Source organism: Solanum tuberosum, unplaced genomic scaffold (assembly GCF_000226075.1).
Source record: "Solanum tuberosum cultivar DM 1-3 516 R44 unplaced genomic scaffold, SolTub_3.0 scf00471, whole genome shotgun sequence".
NCBI classification, from domain to species: Eukaryota; Viridiplantae; Streptophyta; class Magnoliopsida; order Solanales; family Solanaceae; genus Solanum; species Solanum tuberosum.
In genome coordinates, this window is record NW_006239389.1 from 299,124 (window position 1) to 311,485 (window position 12,362).

Genomic DNA, 12,362 nt, shown 5'->3' on the forward strand with positions numbered 1-12,362 from the left:
GAAAACAAAAACGGCTCCAAAAGACGGAGACATGATTTACACAGAAAACTAAACATCTATAATACTATAAACCTATAGGGTATGCCATTATCAAGCTTATAAGGTAAATGTATTTAAGGACCATCGGAAGTTACTTGATACAAGCAGTAACTGAAACAGCAACTTTGTTAAGCATAACTTGGATGGCATCCCCCGACTAGTTGGTGCTGCAGAATTTGAGGGTGTCTTTCCGGCAACAGCAGGGGCAACTCCTGAGCTATTAGGGGTATTCTGCTGTTCTGCTGGCAGTGAGTTTGGCGAGTTACCATCTGCTGGAGCCAATGGCAGTTTATTATTATCAGTAAGGTCTTCACCTGACAAGCAGAAACTCTTATCAGACAGACATCCAAACACTCTTATTAGAAGAAACGTCGGCCAGGGTAAATTATTTGTTGAGAAGGAGCATCTGTCAGCTTAAAAAGAAAGTTCCTGAGAAAAGGGAATGTAAAAGAGTATCTGCAGAGTAGGCTAAGCTTCCCTTGCCTCTGCTACCCAAAATATCCTCCCCTCTCACTTTTCAGACAAGTAAAAGTAATAAACAACAGAGATAAGTGAAGGCTATGTTGCTCGGACTCTTTAAAAATGTCGCAGCACCCGTGTCGGATCCTCCGAAGATGCACTACTTTTGGAGGATCCGACATGCACCCCGGGACATTTTTGAAGAGTTTGAGCAACATAGAGTGAAGGCAGAAAAGCAAGTTTTGTTAGAAGCATTGTTTGGGTATTTTTTTCTTAGGAAAAATTAGCTTCAATTTAGGGTTAACTTGAAAGGGTCACAACTTTCTTCTTGATTGTTGTAAGAGGAATTAGAGCTAGTTCCTAGATTGCAATTGTTTTGTAATCTGAATTTAGCTACAGTCTAATGATTGTAGGGGTAAAGGACTAGACGTAGTCTCTTAAGTTGCAAGTTTTTGTAATCTGAATTCTATAGAGGCTCATGGTTTTAGTGAAGTTTGGGTTAAAACCTGCATAGGTGTAGGTGGTGGCTTTTTCACCCTTGTGAGCTGGGTGTTCCATGTAAAAAACGTGCGCTGTCACTGTTATTGTTACTTGATTCTGCAAACTACTCATAAGAAACAGATGACGTAACCTGGTTCATCACATAGGTATACCCCAATAGATCCCCCTTTTGTGTTTATTAGATCATGGAAATATATCATAATCTTTGGGTGAAACTGTGAATAGGGATGGCAATAGGGCGGTGCGGGGCGGGGGCAAGGCGGGTTGAGCTTAACCCGCAAAATTTATAATCCCCCCACCCCGCATAACAACTTTTTTAATTTTCAACCTGCCCCGCATAATTTTTTAAATATTTTATTTTTCTAATTAAGTTTGATACTAAAAATAAAATTCATAAAAATAAATTCATTTTTTCATTAAGTTGTATTAATTATATATAATGACTTAAAATTTTATTTTTTAGAGGTCAATGAAAACATGTAACAAATTGTATTGAACTATTTTCATTTACTATCTTAAATATTTTAGTATCTTCAAAAAAATAATCTTAATAAATAATGCTTTATCACTCTTATAACATGTAAAAAGTTAAATTAAGTTTGAACCCACATAAAACACCCATTAGTTTTTTAAAAACCCACTTCAACGCGCCCCGCACAACCTTAAACCCTCCCCGCCCTCCATCCACCCTGCTCCATTGTTATCCCTAACTGTGAAACAAGCTTGAGTATCACATTAACTCTTGTTGGGTGTAAAAATGCAATTCAACTTCTTAATACACAAGAAAAGGTTGTAAGAATTAAAAAAAAAAGAACTTTTAAGTTAATCACTCATGGCTACAAACAATAAAGAGAGAACAGCTAAATCCAGATCAGACCAAGAAATTATTAAATCAGAAATTGGTACTCACAGTCAGAGCGCGACCAGCCCAGTTTCAGGTTCTCTCTATCAAACACCATACGATATCCCGTCATGAAGTTCTCTGTAGAGGAAAATGATTATTAGCACATCCAAAATTTGAGAGAGGAAATTGCAGCACACATTTGCATTCAGAAACTTTTCACAGTGTTACCCCCTACTTTAGCAGGTGGAGGTTTTTTACAGTTGTAACTTGTAAGTATAGAGAAACGAAACCATAAGTGGAAGAGGATCAGGCTTACGTCCAATCGTTCCAATTTCTATGCCTGAAGGCTCCACAGCTAAACAAAATCCAACAGCGCCCTACATCGATATTGAATATAATACAGTACTGGTGAATGAGTTGAAATGATCAGAAGTGAAGGACCAAAAGCTTGCTTGATAAGATAACCAAGAGAAGGAAACATAGGATGCCTCACAGTTTATGTAATCAAAAGAACCAGAATGTTCATCTTTGAGATGCAAAAACAGGTGGTATATATTCAAGCACTTACTTGACTGCCATAGATCATAAATACAGGATCCTGGACTATAAAGCTGCTGTTCGCTGTGAACTTCAGAGTAAATGAAGGAATCTTCGGTAAAACTTCAGAACTGTCTAGGTTCAAATACTCATTCAGTACATATGATGAAGCAGAAAAAAGAAAGTAGATCTCTCTTTATCTTATATGCCATTACCTGGATTTGTAGCAATATTGCCAAGGATATCCTTCAAAGCTAGCTTTTGTAGCATTCACTTTTCTGTCAAACTGTAACAGGAAAAGGACATGTAAAATACTGCACTTTAAAGTACAACAAGGCAGCAAGTAGGTGTAAGCTTACCTCTTTAACAACTCTATCGTAAATTTGATCTGGGAGAAATGTAAATGATGACCCACTATCCACAATGGCTTTGAAGCTTGTCTGCTCAATACAGGAGCTCCCAAAACAACATGATTCCACGCCAACAACATAAGTAACACTGGACCATGAACCACTCATAATGTGAGCAAACAGAGAGTTTAACAACTCAAACATGCAAGAGAACAGCAGAGGTAAACGGACAAATACAGCACTCAAACTAATCAATTCTCTAAAATTCATAAGTTGACATACAATTGTCCTTCTGAAGGCAGAAAAGAAGTTGTCTGCTGGCCAGCAGGCCCTTGGTCTCCAAAGAAAATCCTTCCTGAATCATCTTCCTTAAAACAAAGAGAAAAGGAGTTTCGGACCAATCCAGCTTTGGCAAGACGACTGGGAACTGAGATCTCTCCAGGTCCCAAACCCATAAGGCCATCAGGTGCAACTCCATTTAGGTAACCACCAGTTTGCTTACTACCACATCTGACATGAAAAAGAATTAAGACCTGTTTAATATAGTCTTGGCATACAGAACCATGTGAAAATGGTCCCATGCATGAATGTCTTATTTGAACTTGAGATACAAGCAGATGACACACACCCAAAAGTGACTGGAGCCCTGGCAGAGCCGTTGGCTGCCATACGGTTGCCAGATGCAAGGTGCAAGATATCTTCCACGAGCACTCCAGATGTGGATGTATCTTCTGATACATAATTCACAGTGTACGGACAGGGCTGCTTAGGATTTTTGCAATTTGAACCCAGTTCACACAACTGATGGCTGCACGACAGGAACTTACTTGTGCTTGAACCAGATGGATTGTACTCATTTAGATCTTTATCCTGCATAATAGATGCCCCAAATACCAGGGAGCACCTGCCAATCAATCATCTGATATAAGTGCTAAACCTATAGGCAGTATTAGCAAAGACTCCGCATCTACATCAAGTACTAATATTTATATAAAGAAAATGAGAACGGTATTTTATTAGGAGAGACACCAACTCCAAGAAAACTATTCTCAGTTACCATGATGTGACAAGACAGCTCACAATGATATTGAATAAAATGTAGAAATTTCTGAAGTTCCCAACATAATATATGAACTGTGTGTTGTTTTCAGATGAATAGAACCCAAATATATACAATGTAGAAAGATGAGATGACGTAAAAATCCATGAAGACATAAATAGTCACAGGTTTGTTTACCTAACGCTTATTCTGTTGGAACCTTCTTCCTTTTTATTTTCAGTTTTTAAATTAACTTGTTTCTCCAGTGCCTTAATGTATTATTGGGGTGTCCAACTAGGCCAATACTAACATAACCTGGCCAATTGAGAATAAACTATTGATAGGTCAATCTAGACAGGTGGGGTCCTGACCAATTGTTTCACTCAAACTGATCCAACCTATCTTTGACCAAAACAGCATTGTGGGTTGGGTCATGGCCCATTGGTTCACTCACCCCACTTAAACCCCTTCAAGTTGCCCAAACCTCCCAGTTAATAATCTTAGTATAATCAGCTCCCCAATGGTCTCTGTCTACTGTAGGCATAAATTATAACTAACATAAGGATCATATCCAATGGAATTGGCGATACTGAATGTATCTGAAATAGCCTTGGACCCTTCTGTTATTCTATACTCAAAAGTAAAACTTAAGTTTTTTCAAGGAAGTTAGTTTTAGCTGGCTCAAACTCAAAGTGGTATCACACTACTTGTTTAGTGACATAAAACGGTCCGAGGAATCCTGATCAGTTATCAACTAAAACTAAAAGAAGAAGATATTAAAAGACAAATGGTAGAAATAGAAACCAAATAAAGAATTGAACAAGTTCACAAAGTGTCGATTATAGACTGGGGTACTTAGAGCCTGTTTGGATTGACTTATTTTAGGTGTTTTTAAGCTAAAATAGCTTTTAAGCACTTTTGAAGTGTTTGGATAAGATTAAAGGTGCTTATAATCACTTACTTTTAAGCCAAAATAAGAAAAATAAGCCAAAATCCATTAGTTAGAAATCCCAACTTATGGCTTTTGGCTTATAAGACAAGCAATAAGCCAATCCAAACAGCCCTTAACCAGTAAAGGCCCAGTTTTAGTTACCCCAACTCCACTAAAAGTTAGAAATCATATATCATCATATATCATATATCATATATTTATATAAAAGAGAACCATACGCCCGCCTACGTGGCGCCACCACAAACCAGGATTCCTTTTTAAGTTATTTATTTCCAAAACTAGTCATCCCCTTTCCTGAAAAGTTGCGACTTTTATGAAGAGTTGCGACTTTTACGAAGAGTTGGGACTTTTATGAAAGGTTGTGACCTTTCCAAAGGGTTGAAACTTTTCCAAAAAGTTGTGACATTTTCGATAAAGGCACAATAAACATTTGTTCACACTACCCTTTGTTTCTATAAATAGAGGGATTTCCTCTCATTTTAAAACAACGAAAATTCTGAATTTCTTCTTCTTCAACACAATTAAATATTTGTGTACTTTGCTCCTGTTGAGTGGCTCACTACACCATTGTTTTTGTATCAATACACTGATGAGAGGATCTAATCCTTTCAACCTCGAGTACTAGAGGGGAATAATTTCCTTAAAGGACCATTGTGCATTCAGTGGGCTCGATTTTTTCCTTTCTATTTCATTCTATTGTTACAGATCCTCATGATATGTTTTTTTACAGTCATTAATTTATACTTATGTTATTAATTATTGTTTTTGGGTACATGTTTTAAACTTTGTTGTTTATGTTTCTGCAAAGTTATTGTTATAAGTATTTGTTAGTACAGATTAAATAACACACATTAATTGAGTATTCACGCAAGTTTTATCTACTGAAATTGTTGAAGGTACAGTAAAAAAATTCCTTAAAGATCTATACTACCATCTCTTGAAGACAAAATTCAAATTTGGTATGCCATTGTAAGGACATAAAGACCTTAAAAACTTTTTGGCACCTTGATGTGCAAAGTGAACCAGGAAAAGAAGACAAGAATTAATAAACTTCGACATGGGTTCAAGGATGTGCTGAATGACCTATAGAGGAATATGACTAGACTAGAGCCTCTTTTAATCCCAAAGACATAGACAACTACATAATAAATTAATTGCAGTGTGGACAGATTCTCAAGTTTACTGCAAGTTGTAAATACTTTTCTTGAAGTAATAAATGTATTTCTCGACACTGCGATTGGAATAGAACTGTAGTTTCAAATTGAACTTCATCACTCTGGTATGTTGATTTTTAAAAAACACTCAAACAAACTGAACAGTTTTGTGTAATATTTTTCCCTTTCAAGTAAATATAATAGGTTGAATTGTTGTCCAATACGATACATTCTCCCTTTAATTTTTCATTTTAATAATTACTTATTATACATTTAAATTGGGAACTTTAAAATGATAGATGTAAAGCAAAATGTAGGGTTGAACTTTCTACACGTTAGAATTAGAATATTTGTTCACTTTTTTCACCCTTTTAAAATTTATTTATCCTTTCACCAACGATTACTTATTTATTAGAAAATTTAATATCTCCGATTGATGTTCATTTGATTCCCCAAAAATATCAAATAGTAACATTTCCTGGAAGCAAAAGGATAAATTATAAAATCAAATTAAAGATGATTGATTGGAGGATAAATTATAAGATGGTATACTTATCATCTTCCTTTACATTATTAATGTTTGTTACTACTCTTGTATGTAAGATAATATAGTGTATAGGTTTTAAGTATTATTTTATAAATTCCGTGATATTAAATTCCCACGCGAGGTGAGGGTGATTTTACTAGTTTTGAATAAACAAGAAACATTCTGAATGCAGTTCGTGACCTTGTCTACCTGATAATTGAAGAGTTACAAGTTCTAGTGACTCTTCTAAGCATAAACATAATTGACATCAAGGCTTCTTCTTGCCTTTCCATTTAATTGACATTAAGACTTTTTTTTATGAAGTAAGTGAGATGCAATTGACATTAAGACTTGAAAAAAAAAAAAATTGCTCGTTAGAAGTATGTAGCTAATATAATTCCTAAAGCATTAAAAAAATCAGAAGTCAACAACGCACCTTGTGAATGTGATCTCTCTCAACTGAAGGTTAAGAATTGGCTTATATATGTTCCGATGAAAATATTTTAACCTTCCAAATGATTCACCTCTGATAAAATTTAAATGAGCGAATAGAAAGATACGGTGTTTGGCTCCAAAGTCTGGTCACAACTCACTACTAACTACCATATCTATCCTTCTATAGCAGCCTAAGTGTTAACTATAAAGATAACCTTTTTTTAGAAGAAAACTATAGAGGTTAAGATAAAGATAGTGTGCTGTATTTATTTGATAAATAATTTTACAGCGTGATGTGGATGTCAAACTGCTCAACTGAAACCAACAAAGGCAGATATCATCTACGAGCCTAACCTATTTGCAGTCACTACCAGCAAGAAGCTAGGAACAAACATTTAGAATAGTCATATAACATTCTTGATTAATATTGCATACCAGGCTACTATAATAACTGGCTGAAAGAGGAGCGCATTGTACACATTCACATGGAACCCACAGCAAGTCACTTCCAGCATCCAGTGCAACGAGAAAAGAAACATTTGGCGTTCTATAGCAGCCTAATGTTAACTATAAAGATAACCTTTTTTTAGAAGAAAACTATAGAGGTAATAAAGATAAAGATAGTGTGCTGTATTTATTTGACAAATAATTTTACAGCGTGATTTGGGTGTCAAACTGCTCAACTGAAACCAACAAAGGCAGCTATCATCTACAAGCCTAACCTATTTGTAGTCACTACCAGCAAGAACCTAGCAACAAACATTTAGAATAGTCATATAACATTCTTGTTTAATATTGCATACCAGGCTGCTATAATAACTGGCTGAAAGAGGAGCGCATTGTACACATTCACACGGAACCCACAGCAAGTCACTTCCAGCATCCAGTGCAACGAGAAAAGAAACATTTGGCGTTCCTATATCAACCCACATGTAATGTAACCTGAGCAAAAGTGCATAATATTGGATTAGTATCATCCTATAACCTGGAATGCCAACTCTTACAATATAAAACACGAAAAAGAAAAAAAAATCAAGCCCCAATTCCGAACTTGCATGAAACCTTACAGATCAAGAAATGTAATCCACATACAACATTAACCTTCATTTCATAAACCCCTAACCATGTTTTTAAATTTAATTCAAGCTGAAACCGCTAATTTCAGAAAGGTTTTCAGTAACACTTTACATTTCACCCAGGTTTTCAGTAACATTTTATAGTTCATCCCCCAAGGAGAAAAATAATACATTAATCAAACCCCAACATCCTTCTGTTCAATGGTACATGTATCAGTGCTCCATATCACTCCACTCTGATTATTCCAATATGTTCCATTTTTAGCATATGCTAATCTGGTGTATCCAATAAATACATTACAAGGCAAACTTGATTTCGGAGTAGCTTGTAGTTATACAACAGATGTGGGATAATTTACAACATACAATTGTCTTAGTACTTAGCAAAAACCATTGACTTTTCATAAATGCTTTCAGAACTCAATTTTTTGTTTCTATTTAACAACAAACTATAAATTGCTCAGACAGGCAAAAGCCAAAAATCAATGAAGTCCTAATTGAACTTACATCCACTTGAAACTAAAAAATATCCCAAAGCTTCCAAACAAGAAAAATGTCACATCATCATCCCAAAAATAGATACTTTGACAAAAACACCAAATTTAGACCATACAATTAGAAGATAAATTTGTCCCTATTATTTAATGACCCATTCACTTTTTCATTAATGCTTCCAAAACCCATATTTTAAAATTCCCAATTAGTAACATATTGTAAATAAACATGTTGGATATATAAACAAGAAATCCTTAACTATACACACACTGATTAAAAGTCACTCCTAACAACAATCACAACTCTTTTTTCAGAAAGATGGATTCACTAACCCCTCAAACAGTATTTCCTTAAGCTGTTTTCATTTCCGTTATTTTTTTCTCTATACTATTTTGGACTGTTTTTTCTTGAGCCAACGTCTGTCTATTGAAAACAGTGTCTCTACCTCTAAGATAGTGGTAATATCTTTGTACATCAAACTTTGCTCAAAAAGAATACTTAATTAGAAGGATAAACAAAGGAGAAAGAAGGTAACGAACCATCCAAAGTCATTTCCCAACGGCATCGTTTTGCTACCCTGAGAAGGAAAAAGTAGCTGAAACTGAGGACCAAGCTTCATTTTTTGCCGCTGCAAATCACTGTTCATCAACTTCCCATAATACTCGAAGCTCCTATGTTGCGGCCACACAACACCCACTTCCCCATTCCTTGAAACCCTAACTTTCCTCACTTCATCAGAGAATCTATGAACTAATTTTGACGAATACATATCGGATACCCCACATTCAACCAGTATAGATAAACCCAACACCATCGCTACAAAACCCACTTTCCAAATCTCCATTTGAATTACAATAACTCCACAAAACACACACCCACTTACTCAAGATCTAATTTAACAAAGTGTTCCTCATCATAAGATACTGCAAATAGGTCTCTCTCTATTAACAGAGTGAAGGGATATTGTCAGATGGGATAAAATTAATGGCTATGGGGTAGGTGGGTGATTGTGTGTATATATATACTCTATATGTATAGGTGTAAGTGTGACATAGAAGAAGAATTTTGGGGGAAGTGAAGAGAGAAAAGTAGAAAAGGGGAGGAGTAAGAAAGAAGACGAAGATGGAGATCACGCGTGTCACTAAGCATTGTGGTGGGAATCTATATAATGCACATACACACTCTTTTTTTCATCCAGTTTCGAAATCCGTATTGAAGTTCCGATTTAATTTGAATCTCATTATGGGCCCATTTAGGAATGATGTTTGAACTCAAAATCTCTAGTTAAAGGTGAAGCAATTTCATTACTATTTTATATAATAAAGTCACTCGAAGAGTCGAAAGATAAAGTGTACGGAGAATCATTACTTTGAATATAATTATTATCTTGTGAAGATACTCGTAATATTCTCAATCCAGTAAATCCAAATAAATAAAAAAGTGCAAAAAATATAGCAACTAAATAAGGTGCAGGATAAATCCTATAAAAACAAACCAAGAACAATAGATAATTAAAATATACTATAATAAACAATAGATGATGATAAATATCACAATTCAAAATTGCAATAATAATAACATTCTATCTTAATATGCGTCTTACATACCTTTTACCTAAGCTCATCGTTTCAGGTAATTTGAAATTTTGACATGTTTTTTTGTATCACGTCTGTTCAATACCCTTTCTAATTACCTCTATCTTTATGTGTACCTACTATAATCAACCTCTCGCACCTTCTAAATTGATGGCATCTGTCAATCTCCTTTTCACATGTTCAAATAGTGTCAACCTAATTTTCTCATTTTGTCCAGCACAAAAATCGTTCATTTCTTAACCGGTCTATCACTCCCCGTTTTAAATTATCTAGCATAAAATTTAAAATTTAAAACGAAATAAAATAGTTTTAAAACTCTTCCAATTAAATATTTTTTAAAAGAGCATAAAAAAAAAGTTAAGAAGATATTTGAGATGGAGAAAGTAATTTATTTATTTATTAGTATTTAGTTGGAAGGGAGAAAGTAGTTATTGGTAGTACTAATATGTGTAGCCAATGGTCTCTCATGTTTTATCTATTTAAGAGATTCAAATATTTTGGCATAACTATTTAACTGATTTTACGACAAACTCCTTTTTATAACATTCAACATTCCAAATTCAATGATAAAGTACACAATAATTTAAATGTGATTTTGTAAAAAAGAGAAGTATATATTGAAAATAATTCTCCATTTGATGTAAGTTATTAGTTTCGCTTTTAAACTATTGATAGTCTTGAAAATATCATTTTTATTTGACAAACGAAACTTAAATATACCCAAAGTGCAACATGACATAGTAAATGATCTCAAACTTTTGCAAGATCTAGAGTTTATCTAAGTTTAGTTAGTCAAGTAAATGGATAATTTCAAAATTGTCAATAGTTTGAAAATAAAACTCCCGGTTGATTTTACTTGTCACTATTTGGTTTGACACACTCATTAAGAAAACAATTATCGATATAGGCATTTTATCAAACTATCCCTATTAACTGATGTTTAATATTAGGTATTGGAAAATGATTTGAAGAATAAGTAATTAATGCTATAGGTAAAATATGAAGAAAAAAAAACTATCTTTTTTTTAAATGTCAAAAATGACAAGCAAAAATGAAAATCTATTTTAGAAATAAGTGACAAATAAAAGTGAACAGAGAAAATAATAATTTACACAAAATTTAAAAGTATTTTCAATACTTCTTTCTTCGCAAAACATTGATGAATAATTACAAATATATACAAGTAAAAAATAACAGTGATAAATGAGACATCGAGCACCAAAAATAATTGGCATTGTTTTGCACATCTAAACTACCTTCACTTATTTCCAAAACGCTAAACTTTGAATGGTATTTTTTATTTCTTACTACTAATTAAGCCCCCGTTAATCTGATATACTTCTTTAAGAAAATAATTAAAATGTATTTTGTTAAATTAATATTACTGATTTAAAATTTTAAGTATGACTATTATATTACTATTATATGTAATTATTTAATACTAGTAAAGATAGCATAAAAAATTTAATAATAAAACTTTCTTGATTTTTCAAAATAAATAAATAAAATAAAAATATTTATATTTTAGTATAGAAATCAAAAGAAATGGATAGAAAGGACTATATTTGAAGCTATAAATATATGTTTAAATATATGGAGTACATAAGTATTGTTAAAAAAAATAAAATCATGGAGTATTATATTGAATTATTATTTTAAATATGATATTTGTTTAGTTCGTTACATAAAAATTTATTATATTGTATTGCTAATTCTATTGTTATGTAATAATAATAAGCCCTCATCATAAACTATTAATGGTGATATCGAATTGTTACCTTATTTTTTAAAGGGAAAAGGGTTTGAAAAATACTTTAACTTTGGCCGAAATTGTTGTTATGATATCAAATTTTATGGAGGACCTTTTACCCCATGCACTATTTAATAGTGTATTTTAAAGGTATATATGTGCCCACGTAGACACATTACTATTTATAATGATGTAAATATTTATGATGTCCACGTTGACACATATATACCTTTAAAATACACTATTAAATAGTGAAGGGGTAAAAGGTCATTTCCAAAGTTCGATATTGTTACAGCAATTTCGATCAAAGTTCAAATATATTTCAAACATTTTTTCCTTTCTTAAATTATTTTGTCCTTAACAGTATTTAGTATGATCTCCACTCCTTTAACTTGTTTTTATCTTCTTCTTTTTTTATTGTATTTCAAATTTATCGAAAGTAATATTTCTATCTTCACAAGGATTGGAGTAGGACTATATACCCCAGACTCTTTTTCTTTTTTGATGACCATAGTATCCAGATCAGTTTTCGCACACCTCGACTAATTCCACGGGATATCTAACATCTTCCACCCACCAGCAACATTTTATATATATATATATATATATA

General features: G+C 33.3%; 1 protein-coding gene across 4 annotated transcripts; it reads right to left on the minus strand.

The window, feature by feature from the left end:
• Positions 1–25: 25 nt before the first annotated feature.
• On the minus strand, positions 26–9,559 carry LOC102583826 (aspartic proteinase-like protein 1). 4 transcript variants are annotated; one of them, XM_006363883.2, is made up of 11 exons: positions 8,947–9,559; positions 7,640–7,778; positions 7,272–7,403; positions 3,359–3,600; positions 3,013–3,240; positions 2,740–2,878; positions 2,596–2,666; positions 2,412–2,511; positions 2,160–2,220; positions 1,910–1,981; positions 26–353 (listed from the first exon to the last, which is right to left on the minus strand). In XM_006363883.2, the coding sequence occupies exons 1-11, from the start codon at positions 9,249–9,251 to the stop codon at positions 97–99; spliced, it is 1,746 nt and encodes a 581-aa protein (XP_006363945.1). In that variant the 5' UTR covers positions 9,252–9,559; the 3' UTR covers positions 26–96. The 4 variants fall into 4 exon arrangements, with proteins under 4 accessions (XP_006363945.1, XP_006363946.1, XP_006363947.1 ...); XM_006363884.2 differs by lacking the exon at positions 7,272–7,403 and having other exon boundaries at positions 8,947–9,558; XM_006363885.2 differs by lacking the exon at positions 7,272–7,403 and having other exon boundaries at positions 3,359–3,634; positions 8,947–9,030.
• Positions 9,560–12,362: the final 2,803 nt, after the last annotated feature.

Bases quoted from the DNA above. Each gene is read 5' to 3' on its own strand.
- LOC102583826 (XM_006363883.2), bottom strand. From the start codon at position 9,251: ATGGAGATTTGGAAAGTGGGTTTTGTAGCGATGGTGTTGGGTTTATCT. The intron at 2,667-2,739 runs GTAAGCTTACAC...TTCCTGTTACAG, and splicing joins ACGATAGAGTTGTTAAAGAG to TTTGACAGAAAAGTGAATGC. The intron at 1,982-2,159 runs GTAAGCCTGATC...TTTCCTCTACAG, and splicing joins AGAAATTGGAACGATTGGAC to AGAACTTCATGACGGGATAT.